The 23,902-nt window shown below is 39.5% G+C and overlaps 1 protein-coding gene across 1 annotated transcript in view; it reads left to right on the forward strand.

Annotated features, from left to right (window-relative positions):
* Positions 1 to 23,902, forward strand: part of LOC127663296 (teneurin-2-like) — a 291,708-nt gene that overhangs the window by 211,892 nt on the left and 55,914 nt on the right. The window contains exons 4-5 of the mRNA XM_052154811.1: positions 1,934 to 2,171; positions 18,173 to 18,411. Of these exons, the coding sequence (XP_052010771.1) occupies positions 1,934 to 2,171; positions 18,173 to 18,411 (477 nt within the window). The remainder of the gene's footprint in view (positions 1 to 1,933; positions 2,172 to 18,172; positions 18,412 to 23,902) is intronic.

Below are 23,902 nucleotides of genomic sequence, written 5' to 3' on the forward strand. Positions count from 1 at the left end.
ATGAGGTATGAATGCGCAGCAAACAGCAACAGCAGCACAGCATTAAAGGAGGACTCAGGAGTTTCCTGTCTAATGAGTGTCTTAACGAGCTGGTGGTCTTCCTGCCGCCACTGAACAGGTCTGTCTCAATTTAGAAAGCAAGACTAGCAAAACACAAACAGCTTTGGCAGGCTGTCATCACTGGCAGCATCCTCTCTTCCCTGATTTTATGTTTTGTCTGATTGCATGTCACCCTCACGGTGCTGTTATTCCTTTCGTGTTTTCTGCATCACTGAACACAGCGTTATTGACATATTTTTGATGTGGCCAAATATAAGTGATTGAGAGCTTGATACAGGAGTGCCTGCAGAACTCCAATCATAGGCCCCTTAAACGATAAATAATAACTACTTTCTTACCTGACTTATGCTTCAACCTCTAATCATATGCCATAATCAAATACAGTCCAAGCCAACTATTTCAGCAACCAACTTAGGTGTAAAATCCAGTGCGTTTTTAAAAGAAGTTCAAGGAGTATGTTGGATTTATTTTCACAATTTGTATTTTATATTCATACTGTATATACATACATACATATACAGATATATGCAGGTGTATACTGTATATATCATATATCTGCGCGTGCGCATGTGTGTGTGTGTGTGTGCGCGTGTGTGTTGTAAGGAAAACAGTTAAACCCAGTAAAGAGACCAGTATGTACAATGATGACCAGGAATCAGAGTTTACTAAAGGCAAAGTCCTCCACATTTCCAAAGAGAAAATGAGTTGAGGATCTAACCTCGAACTAACTTAGATAACAGAAACAACAGTAATGATAGGAATATGCAAATGAATTAACATCATCTCTTTCGAGAACAGAGATCTGATAGGTGAACAGTACAGATTATTCAAGAAATCTCAACCATGGTTTTCTATTTCACTATGTGAATGCAATTATTCAAAGATTACATTTTTAAGACACTAAGTCAAGTTGGTAAGCAGAAATGTGTCAGAGGTGACTCTTCTCTTTAAATACACTGGCGTCCAGTTCTTCTGACTTAGTCACATCATTCTCAAAACTACAAACAACCCTTGCAATGACATCATTAGTCAGAACATAACCTCTCAAGGTTGGGACACACTCAATGGTACACAGGCCTTATCAGCTAGAACAAGCATGATGAGATAACAATACGTCTAAATGCAACAGAGCAAAGTTATGTAGAAATATACTTTAAGTGATGAATTAGCATGTATTTGTGTCAGTATTGTATTACTAAAAACTTAAGCACAATACAACTCTTACTTAAACTGAATAAGTGATTAATGAATTAGTTACAACTCACATGTATAATTGTCCTCTGGGAGCCGGGCTTAACAAGTAAGCACTGTTAAATGCATTTCTGACATGGTTCAGACCCTCAGTCACACCTCAGAGGATAAATACACAAATGACCTGCAACATTCATAATTCTAACATAACCGGAATAAATGCACATGACAAAAAATGCATTGATTAGCAATTGATTATAACAAATAGGCTAAAGTGATGGGGTAAACCCACCTCCTTCGATGTAAACTTTTAAGATATATATTATACACATATTAACATTTATATAAACAATGGAGAATTAAGGTTTCCAGAGCCACTGATCTAGAGTCAGCTTTTCCCATCCCATTAATAGATTAAATTTGGATTTAGGTTGGAGAAACTGATCCAAGACCAGCAATCAAATGCAGCTTCATCCTAGAAAATCCTCTATCGTTAGTGTTTGTATTTAACATGCATTCATACTTACATCATGCCTGTGGCCAGGGTAAATACCCTCTGCTTATGAATATACAGTATATTTGTTTGTTCTCACAACACAGGAAGACTTTGATGATTATGAATGATGTTACAGAGAGTTTACAGTATATTTCAATGCTGGTGTTTTTCTTTATTTTTCCTCAGGAGCTCCAAACCATCACAGCCAGTCCACCCTGCGGCCGCCCATACCGCCACCACACAACCACCAGATGCTGTCGCACCATCAATCCTCTGCCAACTCCCTCAATCGCAACACACTGAGTGCCCGACGCAACCCCATACACGCCCCTCCGTCTGCCCCGGGCGAGGGGCCCACCACACCTGAGTCAGTTCAGCTGCAGGACAGCTGGGTGCTCAACAGCAACGTCCCGCTGGAGACAAGGTCAGTGGTCACTTTTTCCACACCCACCTCAACACCACCAACTTATACAAGGAAATAAATGACAGATTTAGATTCAAGGAGCATTACTGTCACATAGTGAGAACACAGTGGTTAAAGATGCATTTTTCACATGGAAGAGTTTTCAAATAGCAGGCTATATTCTGATTCTGACAAAACAATCTCTTGATTCCCCCCAGGGAGCAAGATTATTGAGAGCAATATGGCAGAAATTCTTTCTCGATTCAAAGAGGTGTCTTTATTAAAATTCTAGAAGTGTTATTGGTTGGTTCGTTGGAAGCAATTTAGCTATTTTGACAGATCTAGTCATTTGAAAACAATACATTTTGACCTATTTCTTTACGTTTAGAATATATATTACTGTCATTATTACGCATATAATTGAAGGGGTGAAATTATGCTGTGTGCTTGATTTTCACACTCAAGTTACGTGAGCATTTACAAGCAACTATAAAGCACTGTGTGCTAAACAATCAAACACTCACAAACTATATTATGCATGCATGGCTTTTAGCGTATTAACATTCTACAGATTTCTCCAAATGCAAAAGCTCTCTCTCTCTCTCTCTCTCTCTCTCTCTCTCTCTCTCTCTCTATCTAACACGCGTACACATTCATCCCTGCGGCTCTGCTCTAACTATCTTATTCTCTCTCATTCGCTCCTTTTTTCTTTTTTTTTGCATGCTTCTCCTTCTGGGCAGAGGGTCACCTCTTCTGTTCCCAGATCAGACAGGCAGTGTACTGCATGCACTATTTATGAGTCCGGGATGTATGTTTAATTTACCAGGGCAGGTCTCAGGCCTGGAGGAAGCGCAGGTTCCTGACTGACTGTAATTAAAGCAAGGCTGATAGGCTGTCCTATATATCAGCAGGGCCATCCAACACTCAGATATGAATGCACTGGGGCTGCTGGGGCCTCTGTGTACAGGACCAGAGAGTGGCAGGGCTATGTTCAGTTCAGGGTCACCAGAGGTGGGTAGTAACGTGCTATATTTGCGCCTTTACATTTACTGCAGTTACTTTTTGGGGGGGGGATGTACTTTTATGAGTATGTTTTATGGTGGGTACTTTTTACTCTTAGTCAAGTAAATTTCTGATGTCGCTACGTTACTGGTTTTAATTTAACAAGTGTTAATAAATGCGTACTTTATTGAGATTTTTACGACAGCAGAACTTCACAGCTGCACGCTATAACTCGAGTCACGTTCAACACTGCAGCAGCAAGCGTGCACAACAACATTTCTTCACTCCACACAATTCCTTCATTTTCGCCAAGACAAGGATATATTTCAAAATTACAATTACAGCTCCAACTTAAGGTAAGTTTTAGAGATTGAGACAATATGGGCTTGTCTGTGTCGTGGTGATACTCATTCATTTTCAGCGTGAATCTGTAACTGTGGGCTCTTATGACCTCAGTATCTAAGTTTGCATTTTTATATCAGTGCTTCAACATATCAGTACCTATAAATCCTTGTAAACATCTGTGTGAAGTGCAAATATTTTGCCCTGTCTATCGTGATAGTGAGCATTTGGTACGTGCACAGCGATTGACAGATGTAGGCGACTTTGTTACATGCTTCCAAACACAGAGAAAACGTGCAATTTACCCTTAGTGTACAGAACCTATCTATTATCTAAATTCTTTCGACACAATGCTGGACCGTCACTGAACTAAATTCACAAATGACATAAAAAGCTGTGAAATTATGACAGAAGGCATAAGTAAAGTATGATCTTGCTTCAGTGTATTATTAAACATTATATATAACTTGGGACTGTGTGACATTGTTTATGTTTTTCACAGAAATAATTACTAGAAAAAGGTTTCCAAACCTCTCTTCTAATTGACAGATTCGTCCAAATCTGAGAAGCATCCTTAATGTGATAATTGAGCCTTTAATTAATATTATATCATAATTTCCCCACCCTCATGTTCTTCCAACCCTGTGAAACTTTCTGTATTCTGTGGATCCCAAAAGATGTTAGACGGAATGTTAGAGACTGACAGCCTCAGTCACCATTCCCTTTCAAAATATGGAATTCTTGCATCATTTACCTCATGCCATCCCAGATGTGTTTTTTTTTTCTTTTCTTCTGCTGAACACAAAGATTTTTAGAAGAATAACTCAGCTCTGTTAGTTTATACTAGAATGCAAGTGAATGGGTACCAAAACTTTAAAGCATTTAGCATTACAGGAATTCAAATGACAGTGGTTCAATCTATGTCTTCAGAATAGATATGATAAGTGTGGGTGAGAAACAGATCAATATTTAAATCCTTTTTTCTAATAAACTTCCACTTTCACATTCTTCTTCTTGTGTTTTTGGTAGCCATCTACTGGGCAGCGGGGAGAATTAATAGTAAAAATCGAGAGTCGTATGAAGTACTTTTATGCAGCCTATATGTGCTTTTTGGAGCTTCAAAATTCTAGTCACCATTCATTTGCATTGCATGGACCAACAGAGCTGAGATATTCTTCTAAAAATCTTAATTTGTGTTCTGCAGAAGAGAGCAAGTTATACACATCTGGGATGATATGAGGGTGAGAAAATGGGAGCATCTAACATTTTTGGTGAACTATCCCTTTAATTTGATGCATGGAAGAAAGAATTCATAAGTGTTTGGAACAACATGGTGGTGAATGATGGCAATTTCCTTTATTAACAATAATACTAATAGTATTATTAATCATTCTGTGATGCGTGTTAAATGTGTATCATGTACTGGAATATGGAAGAGTAAACATCCATTACATTATTTGTGAAAGTAACTAGATACTCACTACTTGAGTATTCTTTTTATTGGATACTTTCTTGCTCTTACTCAAGTAATTTTTAACATTATTACTTTTACTTCTACTTGAGTAATTGTTTTTAAGTAATTGTACTTTTACTTGAGTAAAGTTTTTGGCTACTCTACCCACATCTGAGGGTCACCCTGTGACATGCATGCACATGTAAAATATGCCTGTGACCTCCAGCATTGACTTGTCTATGGTGTTTTATTGGATTCTTTGTGCTGGTGATTATGTGGCGGAGCCTGAGACCACTTCCATTTAATTCAGCTGGTCTGGACTTCCCACTAACATCTTGCTCATCTGAATTTATCCAACAGACCTTTCTAGTGGTCTACATTATCAGAGTACTGCAAATGGTTTCCAATAGAATGAAATAAAGGTAAATTACACTGTACACTGTAGAGTGTAATATCAAAGCTTTTAAGTTTCAGTTCCTTTAAGATTCTGACAGGTTTCTGAACACTACGAATGTCTTCCATTAGATGATCAAACAGATAATAACCCAACCACTCTGCACTACACAGGGATAGGCAAGTGTTTTAACTTAAAAAATGACAATTCACCTTAATATGCCTCTTATTTGAAACAATAACATTATGCTTTTAGATCGTATTTTATGCCGTGTTTCATGTCAGTTCATTAAATAATTAATGAAATACACAAATAGGTACTTAAATAGATTTTGACTTGCATTTCATGTGGGTTTCAGCAATGCCTTATGTCCTTTTTCATAAATCTTAATTTGTCTTCATAAATCACTGAAAGTTGTCAATGTGTGTAATCAACAATAGTCCATTTTTGGCACTGGATTATCGCCACACAATTCTTCCTCACGTGGACTGATAACTTTGAAGTGCTGTTAAAATGAAGACCTTAAAATACCCATTGAATGGCAGATGCTCAGGTGTGTTAGAATAGGCCCATCAGGCGAACCCAGCAGAAGTAAGCCTGCCATCTGCTGAGACAGAACCGCTTGCCCCACACCAATCCAAACCCCACCAAGCCAGGATGCCGGATCATGGTCTGGTCCCTCTCCCTGTTCTCCTGCTAGCAGGCCCCACCCATCTCTGCAGCTTTTAATTGGGGTTCTGTTAATGCTGAAGGCCACCTGTCACAAACATGCATACCGAATGTAATTCACAGACTCATTTTCAAAATATTCGGATTCTTTAACTGTAATACTCATCGCATTTGCAGAGGCTGTGGTGTGTGGTGAACATGCATGATGTAGGGATCTCACAAGTACAGACTGGAGCACCAGCAGACCACCCAGGCTATGTACTAGCCAGTGGTGGCTGGTGGTTTTCAAAAGAGGGGAAGCAAAGATGTTGGTCAAATAAAAAGTGTACTTGCATATTTTTTATATTTAAATGTTAATATTTATTTTGGGGATGTTGGTGTTGGTCTAGTTAGGCAATTTAAATGTGAAGTCTGCTCCCCTACAGGGGCGGTACTATGGTCAGTGGACATTCGGGGCTTAGCCCAGACCTCTGTGGTTATGGGACCATCCTCTGATGAAATATCAGAATATAATACACTTTATAATAAAAACCTGAATACATCTATGATATATCATTTATATAGTAAACTAAACAAGTCTCACTAACTTTTGTCTCAGATACACTCGAAGGTCAGAAATTGCATGCTTTTCTATACTTTAAAATGCTATTTAAAAAAAACACTATTTTGTCCATTTCAGCTTTTCGTAGTTTGAAACACATTATGTATGGCTATATACAGTTTTCATTGATTTGTTGGGTGCTTAAGTTAATTTACAAGAAAGCAGGTTGTAAACAAGCTAAATTGGCACTAGAGATTAAAAATAGTTAGATCGCCTAAAGTTCTCTATTTTTATTGCATTGCATTGTGTTTTGCTAAACACACAAATGTCCTGACTCTTGTTTTTAAAGTTAGCAAATTCTCGAATACTCCTATATATATTACTCCTTGTTTTCAAGGTTATACATCTAAATATATGGTGCTTAATGCATCTGGATGGACCAGCACAACACAGTTTCCTAGACACAGCCACAATCACGTGCATCAAAGGCCACATGAGAGCTGGAAAGCAGCTGCTGACAAGACAGCACGTTGGTACTGAATTGAGCTGCCCATGCTCCCCTATTTGTTTTGCGGGGAATGGGCCATTTTTATTTAATTGATTTTCCACAACAACATTAGCAGTGTCTGCCATTTTTCCGACCAAAACCCTAAAAAAATATTAACTAGTGAAATTACTAAATGAAAATTAAATACCAAAAATACAGGACCTTATATTTTCAATTTTATTTACAACATATACATTTGCCAATGGCAAAAGGTAAGTATAATTACCAAATGAATTGTGTCAAATAATTCGCAATCAGTTTCTTCAAGACCGGGAAAACTCAGTGATTGTTTTTAAATCGAAATGCTGTCACTCACGTACAGTACATCACCATCTCAATGATTTGCCATTTGTTACATGGTTCAGTCCATTTGAGAGCTCGACCAATCATCGTATAGAGATGCCGGGCATCCAGGCGGGATAGACATACATTGATTGAAAGCCCACTGTCCAATCAACAATCAGATTTATTTCTCTCATATAAATAGAACTTATGAAGCTCCTGTAGACCCCCAGAGAGGCACGGCATCTGAGCGAGACCCAAAATGACACGTTTAGAGCCTCTTGTTCAATGAACATTGATCTTTTGCTCCTCTGAACTCAATGGGACACGCCTCTGCCTTAGACTCCTGTTGAACTACGGCTTCATGGTCAATGCGCCCTTTTGTTACCTTAAATATTGTACTGGGACAATAATTATCTGAATTATAGAGAGGTTATATGCAATTCATAAACATGTCATTGTGCAATTTTAATTCAATTTTAATGAAAGCTGTGCTTCCCGTGTTGTCTTAAAGCAATTACCACTGGTTCTGTGTTACACTAGCTTATGTGTTCCATGGTAGACATATGGGTTAGCAACAAGATGAAGGTGAGCAAATCACAACACAATTTCTATTTGGGGTAAACTATGAATCTTATTTACAGTAGTGACATCTTTCATTTTTACGGGAATGGCAACGAGGCAGTGAGGGATAGACTAATGATATCTTCAATGGGTTGTACTGTTGTATAAATTGTTTTAGATTGTTCTGCTGATGTAACTTTTAAAAAAAAAAAAAACTTCTCTGCAAGAAATTTCAGTTGACAAAAAACGTATATGTGATCAAAATAAAATGTGCTTTATACAGTCAATGACTAGTTTTTGTGTGTGTGCGCGCACTTGCAAGAAACCTGAAATAATAGCAATAGTTGTACTTCAGGGGGTAAGTGCTCCAAGTTTTGTAGAATTTACCCCTTTTAGGAATGATACAGAGCCTCTGAAATGAAATAAAATGTTCCATAAAAGAAACTAACTCTCATATTGTGCTTAAAATGGGCAACAGCACATACCTGAATAGATGAGAGGTGTGTTCAGTTGTGTAAATATAGCAAATTACACACAGCCATACAGAGGCTCAGTTCTTCAGTGCAGAGGCATAGATGACGATGTATGTAGAGGCTTATCTCTTCTCGCCTCGTAACTGGCACACCAATGTTTATAGGCCTATTTTCTTCAGTATCAACAGCAACCGAAAGGGCATTATCACACACCTTTTGCCTCTCTCTCTACAGGAGAAAACACATTTATCAATTTCACCTCTCCAATCTTTAGAACCACTGAGCAGGAGAAAGCTTGGAGGAAAATCTCCATCACTTTTAAGAGCGCAGAGAGAAGCCTTGTGGTAAAAGAGCAGCTACCAGCCTCTCTACGAGACTCCCATTCTCTATTTTACTCTGAGCTGCTTTCTTTGGATCTTCCCTTTTGGTCTCCACTTTTTTTCTTTTTTCTAATTTTGTTTAAAGTTCATTTGATGACTGTTGTACTGTGCAAAGCATGGCTTTTAATTTATTTTTTTTATTTTATAGGTCAGGTCTTTCCTGTTAAAGTAGAAAATCTAACCTTTCTTTGAGAGGAGCCTGCACAGCTGCCAGTATCCAAAGATTGATTGCCAAAGCATGCACTTTCAGACAGGTAGAGGGAGGGGAGAGAGGGAAAGAGGGAGTATCCAAGAGATTGCCTTGGTTGAGAAAGAGATCCGAAAACAAGAAGGAGGGAGGAATAGGTTTTCGGCACTGTAAATGACTGAAGATGGCCTGGTCCACACAGGCCTGTGAAGGCTTATTTCCAATCATGCAGCGAGGCCTCTTCACCAGCTGATGCCTGCTTCAATTTCACTCTCATCTCGGGATGTTGCGAGCAGCTCTCTTCTCCTTCTATACACACTCACACACACTCAAATTAGATTCCTGAGCAGGTTGTGACATCACAATTGAGCCACGGAGGAGAAACGCTTAAACATGCACAGCTTGGGAAATGTGTTTGGAGGCATGTGCTGTTGTTACAACCTTGCTGGTATTTGTTTCTGTTTGTGTTTGAAGACAGGGACCTATGCATTTTCAGAAGTTGTAATTACAATGTAATGTGCATTCAAGTGATTTTTATCAGAACAAAAGTTTATTTAGGACAATTTTGGTTTTTCTTTTCCCATTTTCTTTCTTGACAAACATAGTAAGATTTTTTAGTGCTACTTCAACAGAAAAAAATATGCACATAAGGTGTATAATTAATGCTATATCTGTGTATTTTATCACGTGCTGCCACAGAGAATGATTGGAAATTAAAAAGTAGTTTTGTTGTGCAAGCCTATCACCTCACAAATCAGATAAATTAGTAAAATTTTCCAGTGAGCATTATTGCTATTCTGCATCAACAGTATGCAAAATGAGAATAAACCGAACTGTACAGTCAACATTCACAATTAAACTTAATCTTAATTATGAATGATACCAAATAGCTTCCAGAAGAATTCTTGAATTGACCCAACACCAACTCGGAAACTCAGGGCTGAAAGGAAATCCACATTCCCATTGATAATTATGGCTCTGTGATGGTTTTCATGTGTGCTCATCATGTTCTTACAAAATGATCATTCGAATATGACTTGAAGCAACATGAATTTGGATCATGTGTCTGTGTAGATATCTGAGATTCAGATTACAGCATGGCATCCTTTCCAATCATTATGCACTGGTTCACTTCCATCAGTTTTTATGGTAATGCAATTTTTGAACTTAGTGTGTATTGTACTTAGCATCTCTCATAATTTTTTTTTTCTCCACAAACTTTTCATTTATCTCCAACCAATTGTTCCAAATGTACAGACCTCATTCATACTTTTCTAGTTTTGTTGATCATTCCAGTCTTGGTGTGCTGTGTAGCAATGTTTGATTTTTATAAACATGAAACATTTTATGAAATGTAACATTATTATTATTTAAATTTTTTTGCATTGAGAAAGATAGTGAGGGAGAAATATTGAAAAACCGCAGGTTAAAGTTTAGCTTTTAAGGGGGAGTTAAAGGAAGAAAAATGTCCAGAAAGTGATTTTTTTCAGTTTCCCTTGGACAAGCTAAGAAAGCATGAGCACCATAAACTATGGCTGTTCTCTCTTCTCTTTCTTTTCTTCTATTCTTCCCCCTCCCTCTTTATCTTTCTCTCTCAGACTTTATAAGTAGTTGCCAAGGTATCTGTGTGGGGCAGATTTAAATTCTCAGCTGTGCTCCAAGGCCAGTTTGTTATCCTAACGGGAGCCAATCAGAATGCAGGTGCCCAGGGCTCGCTGAAGATTTATGGGCCCTCTCACAACTCATGCCACATGCAGATCAAATTTAGGATATGGTGCAGCAATCCCAGCAAACATAATTAGAAAACTTTTCAGAGACCTTTGTTTTGGTATTTAGAGTACCCATTGCCTATGGTTGGAGCTCTAAAGAGATTGCAGAGAGAGGGGAAATTGGGGAGAATAGAAAAGTTTAACGAAGCAGAACAAAGTAAGGTTTAGGTCAGGTAGAAACTTGTTTTGGTGAGCTGGCAGTTCTCATGCTGGGTATTTTGGGTCATATGCATCTGGGATTGTTAGTGACCTTTACTCAGAGACACAACAAAATGTATAGTCCAAAAATGAAAACACAGTTAAAAAAGTATTTTACTCCGCTTAGAGATGTATTTCATGGCAGCAGTCTTTATAGGCGCTGATGTTGGTTATTAAAAGTGGAGAAGTGATGTATACAGGTGAAACTCGAAAAATTAGAATATCCTGCAAAAGTTCATTAATTTCAGTAATTCAACTTAAAAGGTGAAACTAATATATTATATAGACTCATTACAAGCTAAGTAAGATATTTCAAGCCTTTATTTGATATAATTTTGATGATTATGGCTTACAGCTTATGAAAACCCCAAATTCAGAATCTCAGAAAATTAGAATATTGTGAAAAGGTTCAGTATTGTAGGCTCAAAGTGTCACACTCTAATCAGCTAAACACCTGCAAAGGGTTCCTGAGCCTTTAAATGGTCTCTCAGTCTGGTTCAGTTGAATTCACAATCATGGGGAAGACTGCTGACCTGACAGTTGTGCAGAAAACCATCATTGACACCCTCCACAAGGAGGGAAAGCCTCAAAAGGTAATTGCAAAAGAAGTTGGATGTTCTCAAAGTGCTGTATCAAAGCACATTAATAGAAAGTTAAGTGGAAGGGAAAAGTGTGGAAGAAAAAGGTGCACAAGCAGCAGGGATGACCGTAGCCTGGAGAGGATTGTCAGGAAAAGGCCATTCAAATGTGTGGGGAGCTTCACAAGGAGTGGACTGAGGCTGGAGTTACTGCATCAAGAGCCACCACACACAGACGGGTCCTGGACATGGGCTTCAAATGTCAAACGTCTTACCTGGGCTAAAGAAAAAAAGAACTGGTCTGTTGCTCAGTGGTCCAAAGTCCTCTTTTCTGATGAGAGCAAATTTTGCATGTCATTTGGAAACCAAGGTCCCAGAGTCTGGAGGAAGAATGGAGAGGCACACAATCCAAGATGCTTGAAGTCCAGTGTGAAGTTTCCACAGTCTGTGTTGGTTTGGGGAGCCATGTCATCGGCTGGTGTTGGTCCACTGTGCTTTATTAAGTCCAGAGTCAACGCAGCCGTCTACCGGGACATTTTAGAGCACTTCATGCTTCCTTCAGCAGACAAGCTTTATGGAGATGCTGACTTCATTTTCCAGCAGGACTTGGCACCTGCCCACACTGCCAAAAGTACCAAAACCTGGTTCAATGACCATGGTATTACTGTGCTTGATTGGCCAGCAAACTCGCCTGACCTGAACCCTATAGAGAATCTATGGGGCATTGCCAAGAGAAAGATGAGAGACATGAGACCAAACAATGCAGAAGAGCTGAAGGCCGCTATTGAAGCATCTTGGTCTTCCATAACACCTCAGCAGTGCCACAGGCTGATAGCATCCATGCCACGCCGCATTGAGGCAGTAATTAATGCAAAAGGGGCCCAAACCAAGTACTGAGTACATATGCATGATTATACTTTTCAGAGGGCCGACATTTCTGTATTTAAAATCCTTTTTTTTTATTGATTTCATGTAATATTCTAATTTTCTGAGATTCTGAATTTGGGGTTTTCATAAGCTGTAAGCCATAATCATCAAAATTATATCAAATAAAGGCTTGAAATATCTTACTTTGCTTGTAATGAGTCTATATAATATATTAGTTTCACCTTTTAAGTTGAATTACTGAAATTAATGAACTTCTGCACGATATTCTAATTTTTTGAGTTTCACCTGTATAATGAGGGTGTCAGTCAGAGATCTGACAGTTAAATGAGGTTTTGATCTGGAAATGGAAAGTTAAAAATTAATAAATAAACACTGGTGTCTGACACTAACTACATGTTTGCTGATGAATGATATTCTGGGGCTGTCACAACTAATTAGTGGTAAGAGCCGGTTTGAGGAATGCATTATTAACAGGGTTCAATCACACACGTTGGTGCGGCTATCCTTATGAGGACTCTCCATAGACATAATGATTTTTATACTGTACGAACTATAGATTGTATCCCCTAACCCAATTCCTAAACCTAACCCTCACAAAAATCTTTCTGCATTTTTACATTTTCAAAAAAACTTTTAGTATATTTTTTAAGTGATATGAATTCTGGGGACACTAGAAATGTCCTAATAAACCAAATTTATAACATAATATCCTTGTAATTACCAGTTTGTAACCTAAAACAAATTCCTCATAAACCACCCAAACCCCACCCACACACACACACACTTACACACCTGTCTAGTTGAGACAGGTCATTAATCAGCCTTTTCTGAGGACAGACACAATGACCTCAATGACTTAATCAGCATCTGCAGAGAAGTTGCAGAAAGTTGCCCCTACTTTATTTATCTCCTTCAATTTTTCACTCTCATTATTTCTGTCCTCCTCTTACTCCCTGTCTCCCAGTAAATAAGTCATGTTGCTCCCTCAAATCATCATGTCCCTTGTTTCACAATCCCTAGTGATTTTAAAAGTGCAAAACTGCTGTCGTCTCCAAACTGCCCTCTGCATAACCCCACCCTGTCAGCACTCTTTTTTTGGGGATCCTTCTGGCCTCTCTTTATTTCCTGTTCACCCCCTGGTCTGGCCTCATCCCTCTCTCTTTGTCTCTCGCTCTTCCCATCATCCTAGTCGTCTTCAACTCTTCCCCCAGATTTCCTCCCAAACAATGCTCAACATAAATCACTGTCAATTAAGCATGGCATGTAAATCCAGCATTTTAATTTCATTCCACAATTAAGCCACTCCATCCACATTCGGCTTTCCCTCAACGTCCTGAGATTAAATGAGCTTTCAATAGAGATTCAGCCAATAGCGGTGAGTTACACTTCAACTCAAGCACACACGCTTCCAAAATGACCTTAATTAATTTCCTTCCATCACCCCTGTCAGCTGGTAAATTAGTGGCTGCAACCTTCTGTATGGGTAAAAATGATTTGTCATTTAAGTGACTGACTTGACCTTGCGAGTCGCCTGTCTTCAGATGCTGGTGGAATGACATGGAGGTGGCCCGCAGGAAGCAGAGCTGTATTTTTAGACGTGCAATTCTGCTGCCTTACTGTCACTCTACCACTCATTGCAGGCCTGATTACCTGTAACCTGCTCGATTCCCTTCGCAGTTTGTTTAGAAGCCCACCTGACAGGTAGGAGGAAGGGAGCGAGGGTTCAGATACAGGCACATAACTGGAGGTTGGAGAGATGTCTGGGTGACATCACACCATCAATTGGAGAAATGAGAAGGGCAGAGAAAAGAGAGAGAGAGAGAGAGAGAGAGAGAGAGAGAGAGAGAGAAAGAGAAAGAAAGAAAGAAAGAAAGAAAGAGAAAGAGAGAAAGAGACTTCAATATTACCATTTATTACCATTCATTACCTTTATCAACTCTTTCTGTCATTGGCTTGTGTGAAGGACAGACCTCTCTCGCTCTCTATATATTTTTTTTGCGTGAGTGTTGTATTCACAAGTTTTGTGAATGAAGCTCAATTTATAATGAGCCTAATTTACATATGTAACAGGTAACAAATTGGGAGGCGGGAAGCGTCTGAACTGTAAACATAAAGTTTTAATGTCAAACTCAACTTAAAACCAACATAAACAAACATGCAGCACGGCCGCTTGAGTCTGTCTCTCTTGAGAACTGGTGCCTGCGGCTCGTCTTTATCCCCCTCCTGGCAGATTAGCCTGATTCAGTGCCGACCGTGTGTCTTCACACCCCGGCCCCGCCCTCCTCCTCTTCACAACATATAAATGAGCCATGTTTGCATGAAAAGGAATGATAATGATTAATTTAAACACACAAGACACAGCGCTATATATCCGCTTAAACTAAATTGCAGATGGTTAGTAAATAAGACGCAGATGTTTGAGCTAAAATACCATGCACAAAAGATGCACAAGTGTTTAGTAATTTCCCTTATCGGTAACTCGTTTCTCTTCATAGCTGTTATTATAATGTGTTTATAACATATTGTTTATTGTACAAGTTTTGGTTCTCTATTATAATTGAACAAGCAGCTCAGTGAAGTGCATAGATTGCTTGGCATCGTTTTTAACTGTTTTCACTAGCGGAGCAAAAACAGATGAAATGACCAGCTCTGTTGTGTCTTAAATGTGAGTTACTCAATAGTAACTTCTTTCATTTACATTTATGCATTTGGCACATGATTTTATCTAAAGCAACTTTTTTTGTCATCATGTGTTTTCCCTGGGAATCAAACCCTTAAACTTTGTATTTCTAGTAGTTAATGTACTGGAACAAAGTAGCTTTTTGTCTATGGACATGTTGTCCATGTTGTCTATGTTGTATATTAGTACACCTGTGACAGTATAAAAGCCATTCTGATATTCAGTGCAACAGAACTCTTTCTTGTATGATTTTGCTTATTTTTTTCATGGCGCCAACTATAATGCTGCATTGACACACTGTATAAAATATACAATATTGGTTATAAAATTCTTTTAAATCCAGTGTTCTCATAAAATTGGAGGAAAGGCCACCCCCCACCCCTGCCCCCGATATCTATGCCCTGTGTATTGTACATTACATATGATGGTTAATGGATGGGTGTGAATGAGAATCGGTGATGGATTAGTTAGGCACTGACCCCAAAAGGTCCTCTTAGCCAGATTCTGGGAAAATCAGTCTGTCCATCCAGTGTTTTGTATGGCATGGTGAAGGGATGTGTGGGGATAGACAGGTAAGAGATAAGAGTAATGGAAGGGGCTGGAGCACAACAGAACCAAAATCAGCTCTGGAAATGGAATCCATTGCTGGAACGTGTCCAGATATATTGAAAGGCATCTTGTGGAAAGAGGTTATTAAAGATCACAGAAGTGAGCAGCTCATGGTTGTTTCTCTGTGGTATGAGGGACGGATGTATCCGGGGGGTTGTGCGGGTGGGCCGATCCAGAGACGGCCCTCTCAGACAGACACCTGATCGCAGAAAAGCTCTCAGGCTCTCAATCCAGCCTGCATCAGTCTTAATAGAGAACAGGACCGGATAATACATGGCAACCCCCGACACCCCACACTAATCACAATGCCAGCATGACCTCAGCTAATCCATTTTACACTACATCTCATTTTTAAACTGCATGCTCGCTGACTTGGCCAAGCCCCGAGTGAGATGAAAGCCCTCATTTGCAGAGCAGGATACACCAGCATGGGGCTCAGAGCAGTAATTAACTGCTGAATTATTTAAGTACAATGCTAAATTGTACAAGTTTCATCAATAATCTATTGTAGCATTAAGGATATGTTAGCGAGTAACATGGATAATGAGAGAGCACCACAGGAGAGAGAGAGAGGAGAATACCAGTAACACCAGTGTGATGCCAGAGACACAGTTCTGACAAAGCTTTTCAAATTCAACCATTTCTTCATCTGTAACCAGGTAACAAAAATTATCCCTTCTGAACAAAATATTTTTTTTTTATATCACTATATGTATTACTTTATTTTACTACTTTATATATGTATTAAAAAAAAAAAAAAAAAGTATTATTAAAATCAGCATCAATTTAATTAAATACAACAACTTCAATATGTATACTTATTGTACTGGTAACACATTACAAAACTTTCTATTTGTAAATATCAGTAAATGCATTAAAGGGATAGTTCACCCAGAAATGAAAATTCTGTCATCATTTACTCCCTCAAGTTGTTCCAAACCTGTACAAATGTCTTTGTTCTGCTTAATAAAAAGGAAGATATTTTGAAGAATGTTTGTAACCAAACAGTTTTGGGGCACAATTGACTTCCATAGTATGAAAAAAATATAAATAATATTATGGAAGCCAATGGTGCCCCACAACTTGGGAGTGGTTTATTCATAAAAAAAACAATTGTTCATTGTTAGTTCATGCTAGTTCCTAATGACTCTAACTTTTAATAAAAAAAAAATGTACTTTATTGTATATACACCTTTATTGTAATGTTTTAGTATTGCACTTAACAAATGTACTTTACAATTTATTGTTTTGGCCTTACAGTAGTCTACTGACTGTTCTTTGCATAACTGAACAATGCAAAAAATCTTAATGGTCCTAGAGTTGTTTTTTTCTTATTTTTGTTTTATCGTCTTGTTTCATCTTTTCATCATCTTTTGATTTGCAGGTAAAATATGTCATGGACATTTCTTGTCTGCCTTAAGTAAGCTATTCATAGATTGACTACCCAAAGAGTATAAAAACTGTTGCACTATCAAAACATCATTTTGTTTGTTCAAGCGGTCCAACGTGTCATCTTTTAGCTCAAACAATGCTGTGAGTATTTGTCCAAAAAATTGAAAGATGGGGGGAGTGTTCGGGGAAACATCCTTTTTATAATTCCATTTAGTGCTGCAGAAATTATACACTTTACATATAATGCCATTTAGTTTCTCTAGTTAATGACACCACATAGGCCATTTCTTACATCAATTTCTATAATAATTGCACACTAGAGTGAAAAACATTGAATGGAATCCCGTCAGGCTGTTTTTACATGGTTCTGTTGTCTATGAACCACACATTTAAGATGTTTTTAGAAGCTTAACACTGAGCAATTGAGGATCAGCGAGTGCTTTCTGTCTCTCTGTAGTCTCAGTGGCGAGGCTAGATATTAACAAATCACATCCTGTTTGTCAGCGCCGAGAGTCCGTTTATGAGCCTGTAATGATTAATCTCACTCTGAAATACAGAGCAATATCCTCCTGTCTATATTTTCTTTTCATCAGCCCTCCGCTGCTCGATGGAAATGACCCTGCACCAGATGACTGAGTTGCCATGTGGTCTCAGTGAAGTGCGTCTGTGCATATGTACCTGAGAGGAGTGGAGGCTCTTGAATTATTGAGTGATTTGTGTGTAAGTGTCCCTCTGTGGGACGGGACGGGCCTGCAGTGCCATGTGTTTGTGTGCCATATGTCCACTGCGCCACACTGAGGCGCTGCATACACTGTCCTTCACCCCACCCAACAAGCGCCCGTGGCACTCAGTGGTCAACACAACACACACTCAAACACACACACATGTACCTTAGTAACATAAGTAACTCAAATTCATAATTAACTTCTTGTTTATAAAACTGCTGAAAAATAACGCTACATATGGTCACAGCCAAGCCGACATTCGGTACAATAGCACTCTTGCTCGTGTGATATTTGATTAGTTATGCTTGAAATACTGAACCAATTAACCCACCATTTCTCTCTTTCATAGGCATTTCCTGTTTAAGACATCATCAGGGACCACGCCCCTCTTTAGCAGCTCATCACCGGGTTATCCCTTGACCTCTGGCACAGTATATTCACCCCCGCCACGGCTCTTACCCAGAAACACCTTTTCCAGAAGCGCCTTCAAGCTGAAGAAGCCCTCAAAGTACTGCAGCTGGAAATGTACTGCCCTGTTGGCCATCGCTGCCACCGCCCTGCTGGCCATTCTGCTGTCCTACTTCATTGGTAAAGTATCTCACTCTCAACATGTGCCTGTTAGTTCTGTATGTGAATTCATCCTCTAGAGGCTTTGCATCATCACCCTTTAAAATCATTGGAGAGACACAGTTAGGGAAAGAAGACAAGTACTTGTGCCTGTGCAAACACTTATTATGTGCTGGCAATGATTGGATAATTTAATGTTGCATAGATTAAGTAGGTTATTCATCATTGAATCATGTCTGTGTGTGTATACATGTGTGCGCATGTTTCTCCAGATGCTGCTCATTATTGAATGTGCCTGAGGAGAAACGTTACCTAACGGATTTCCCAGTAATCTGTGACTAGAATGCTGCCATTATACCGTTAAGATGATCTGAATTATTAATGCAACATTTTGCCTTGCTGGTACTCTATGCTTCAGTAGTGAGTTATGCTTTCCCAACTGACAAAACTAGGAACAGCTTTGCAACTAAATGTACAACATTTTGTAAGGAAATCATTATATACTGTGTACTGTATTTACAGGCAAATTTGAACATTTTAGAAAATCAGGCGCAATTAGAAGTGCAGTATGTTCGGAATTCATAACAGAATTGGGGAAAAAACAACTATTTCCAAACAGGTTCCACTCCAAACTCATGCCATTGGTTGAGCCAATGTTGGTGTGTCAGGCTGGTCAGAATGCTACAACAGAGATATGTTTTGATAGCATCACAGAGCCCAGTTTTCAGATACTAATAATGGGTTACATATGACCACACTAAACTAAGAATAGAGTTTAAAGAATTTAAAAAGGATTATTTTGCCCAAAAAAATGTCAGTTCTGTCTTAATTTACTATACCTCATATTGTTCCATACCTGTATAACTTTCTTTCTTAAGTGGAACACAAAGATGTTAGGCAGAATGGCAAACATTCACATTCATTGTATGGGAAAATGATGCAATGAAATTGACTGGTGACTGAGACTCATTATAACATTAAACACAAAAGCTTTAGCTACAAAAAATCATGATCATGATTATTTTCTTTAAATCTGGTAACGGCCCTAATTAATTCCCTGGCATGTTTACTCCTTGAATAGCCATGTCATCCTAAAGACAAAGCAGACTTCTAATTGTGGAGGATCCTCAAAATGCAGTCCTTAATCCCCCACTGCGATCGTGAAAGACACAGTGTTGTTACTTTCAATAAAGTCTCGCATCTCTCTCGCCACAGTATTTTGAAATCGCACGTGAATGTCAGTTAGGGAGTAATGAGGAAGCCCTGGCCTCCCCCTCACACCTCACAGTACACTGCAAAGACCCCCAGCGGAGGGGAGAATTGAGTCTCGCTCTTCACAGTGAATGATTTTAATACTGAGGGTGTGAACAGCATAAAAGCGTTTGACAAAATGAGAAAAAAGTACACCTTCAATGAAAATACAAGACACTGAATGAAAAAGAGAGAGAGAGAGAGCGAGAAAGGTTGCATAGAGAGACGACAAGAGGCAAAGATAGAGACACAAAAGCACGTAGACATTTAAAAGCGGACAGAGAGAAAGAGGTTGGCTTTCGGTGGCCTCTATTAAAAGCACACCTGGGCTGAGGAGTTGTGCTCTGGCAGGATGCCTCAGTCCCTCTGTGTCTCTATTTAATAGCCCCAAGCAAGGGGCAGATATGTCACACGGACCCACGCTGCCCCTCTTCCCTCTGGAGACCTCTCTCAACAGATGGGGCAGTCAGCAAGTGCAGGAATCAACACAAATGTCCTTGTTCCTCCCGCCTGCATCGCTGTCCGTGTATTCAACTACCAGTCTGCCTTTCCCATGTCCTTCAGTGTCCCATGTTCTTTTGTGCTATCAGAAAGTCTGTCTCTGAAGCTCAATGCTGTACCAGCCCAAGCAACTGGTACCGAAAAAATAAGAGATATCCAGTTATTAAGTCAAAGGCAGATACTGTGTTATAGCGACCCAAAAAATGTATCTATATTGTTTGAAAAACATAGTGGGAACTTTCATTTTGGGGCTTAATAGGACTCACTTCGCCTATGGAGAGCAACAGTCAGATTCCAGAAGCAAAAATCCCATAAATATTTTTTTTCATAAGGTAATTGATTATTAAAAAAATCTTTTAAACCTTTTAAGACAGACCTATCATGAGCTCAGTGGTTGTTAATCATTACTATATGCTTCAGCTGAAGCATTAGTCCATGTTATTTTAGCTGTATTTTTAGCGGAATTCCGTACAGTCTTGTATCTTTGTCTTTTCGTCTGATTTTAAAATAGTTTTTTTGCTTCAAATCAAAGTTTGTAAAGTTGTGATTCACCTGGTTGGAACCAGAATGGCTGAAAAAGTGGGCAGGCACTGCTGTACACTATACCCTTCTGGGCCATTCTAAGGAGGTTTCATTAAAAAAAATGTGTGCTTATTTTATTTAAAGATAATCCAAGTTGTCAGCAGTATTCATTGGACGGAGGTCTTAACAGTAGGAAACGGGCCCAGCTTAAGCTCTCTGAGAGTGTGTTCACGTTTATGTGTGTACGTTTGTGTATTAGCGTTTCTGCACAAACAGATAAATGTGCCACTGCAGCATTTTCCCAAACACAGACGTGGCTGCTAGTCCACCGAGAACTCCCCAATCTCCCTGGGAATAGAGGGGAAAAGAGAGATAGAGAGCTCAGAGGAGAGAAGGAAGAAGTTATTTTTATCTCCTCATCTTCTACCAGGGGTCTGAAAGACTTCTTTTTGCCTTGTTCTCCATGGGGATGGATAACTGTCCCAGAACCGCACCACAGCCCCTGAAAGCCCAAATTCAGCACCAGAAGTGAGGAGCTCACAGATGCTCATACAAACACATTTCAGCTCCCTGCTGACATACACACAAACACAGGTGTGCAAAGCATCTCTCTATTTCTCTTCTTTGCGAAGAGAAGAGAAGAGAAGAGAAGAGAAGAGAAGAGAAGAGAAGAGAAGAGAAGAGAAGAGAAGAGAAGAGAAGAGAAGAGAAGAAATGATAACTGTTGTTCTACAGACTCATGTTATCACTCTCGTCACTGTGTTTAGAGGCTGCCACAGCAGGGATGGAGTTGCTAGGATACAGGTGAGCGGTCCTGATGCAAAAGAGAAACAGGTCTGTCATCATATGCTGTGGAGAAGACAAGCGTTTGCCAGCTTCCTCGCGGTCTCTCTGCGCTAAAGACTGCTTGATTCATTGGCTCAGAGTGATAAAAGAAAGAAAAAGGGAGATAGAAGGAGAGGGAACAAGGCAGATGGAATGTGTAACAGAGATAACAAGGTTTAGATTCCATCAGGCTACATGTTGATTCCTCAGGCTGTGGTCTGGATGGTTCAGAGCCTGGCGAACATGGCAACATCAAATCAGCAACAGCAAGATGAAGATTCCATAATGGCACTCTCCTGTAAAGCATACTCACACAGCTGGAAAAAGCTTTATAGAATAACACAATAAAAACACACTTTTGACTTACAGAATAAACAGCAAGTTATGCATAAAACACTTTAACGTGATTTACCCTAACCTAACCATAATTTCTTGGTCCTGGAACAACATTCCTATCAACCAATCTGATTTTAGGGCTGGGTTTACGCTTCGGGTTGGGGCTAGGCTTTTGAACAATATTCATATTGACCAACCAGATTTTAGGATTAGGCATTGGGTTGGGGTCAAGGTTTTGAACAACATTCTTATCAACCAATCCGATTTTAGGGATAGGGTTAAGATTAGTTATAGAGTCGGGTTAAGGGTATTGAGTGCAACAGGCTGGTTTTGGAAGTAAAATTCCCATACATTTTTTTTCAACTTAAAATCAGTAGTTTTATACTGTATATTTCCAATATATTTTATATATTAGTTTAGGATTATGGTTAGGGTTATGGCCATGTTTGTTTAATATGAATATTGTTCAAGGACCAAGTAAGGATGTTGATCCAGGAACATGTCCTACTTGGCTAAGTACTACTTGTACGTTCAGATAACTACACATTTAAAATTACCTCTAGATTTCAGTGCACTTTCCAAACACTTTAGTGTCCTTGAGCTGGGAAAGTTGTTTGTACCGTATGTGCATATGTGTGTGGCAATAGTCTGGGGTATGTGTATGTGTATGTGTATGTGTATGTGTGTGTGTGTGTGAGTGCTGTGTCACCTCTGTGTTGGTGCGGATACAGAGGCAGCTCATACATCAGTGGAGACATGCCGTGTGGTGAGTGTCATGGAAGTAGACAGAAGACAAATTTGCTCTCTCTCTCTCTCTTTCTCTCGTTCCCTCGCTCGCTCACTCTCTGACCCCCCACTGTATTTTTAGCAGCATCATCACTTCCCTCCATTGCCCACCAATGACTCACATACTCATCGCTACTCTGGGCTGTTGACCTTCACGCCAGCCAATGCGTGCACCTCCATCCATAACGCACTGCTGTCTAGAGTGTTATTGAGTAATCACAGCCGCTTACTCTAACCGCAGAGCGCAGTGTTAGGCCGGTCTGTAGAGTCAGCGAGTGTCCAATAACATCACCTCAAGGCCATGGAAAAACATGGTTGAAGCCTTTGACACTCTCAATTTGCTGCTGGAGTTTTAAGTTGCCTTAAAGACAACAGTTAACATATTTAACCTCCGTTAAGTGAAACAGAACATTCAGAGAAAAATAATATAGCTGAAAAAGTTAATGTTTTTGACTTAGAATTTTGGACTTTCTGAGCATTTATAATGATGCGTGGGTGAGTGTGTGTGTGTGTGTGTGTGTGTGTGTGTGTGTGTATGTGTCAGCGTGTATTTATCACTTTGTGGGGACAAAATGTCGGTCCCCATGAGGAAAACAGCTTATAAATCATACTAAATTATGTTTTTTGAAAAGGTAAAAATGCAGAAAGTTTTCTGTGAGGGTTAGGTTTAGGGGTAGCACGCACGCGCGTGCGTGTGTGCGTGCGTACGTGCAAGCAGGAGTATATGTTAGACAAGAGCCTCTTTATTCCACATTGTCATCAAGACTTTAGGGTGACCTCAACATATCATATTACGGCAGTCATCAGGGACACAGAAACAGTGAGGGATAGCTGGACTTTGACACAGCACCAACATATGGTACATACGGAACAGGAAGCATATGGCATGTACGGTGTCCCTCGTATGGGAACAGCAGGAGTTGTAGTCTGGAAACTCGTGACTCTCTGCAGAATGTTGTAGGTCAGGAGAAGTAAGCCCAAGAGCAAAAGGTCACAAGTTCACCCCAGTATTGCTGAGAGAGAGAGAAAGCAGGGCAGGCACTTTCCCAGGTGAACACTGAATGTACAGAGGAGAGAGTGCGTATGAAGGGCGGCTTTCAACTATTTTCTTCTCCTCTGTTCATCTTCGTCCTTGTCGGTTTTGATTGATGTTTCATTTCTGGCATGGTGGACAGCAGATTGCAGACACACGAACTCCCACTTCATTGCTAATGTTAGCAGCAGTCTCTGATCTGTCAGTAGACGTTCCCCGTTGGTCTGGCTGACCTGTTCTGTCCATCGCCGAATGTCC

Source organism: Xyrauchen texanus, chromosome 23 (assembly GCF_025860055.1).
Source record: "Xyrauchen texanus isolate HMW12.3.18 chromosome 23, RBS_HiC_50CHRs, whole genome shotgun sequence".
NCBI lineage: Eukaryota > Metazoa > Chordata > Actinopteri > Cypriniformes > Catostomidae > Xyrauchen > Xyrauchen texanus.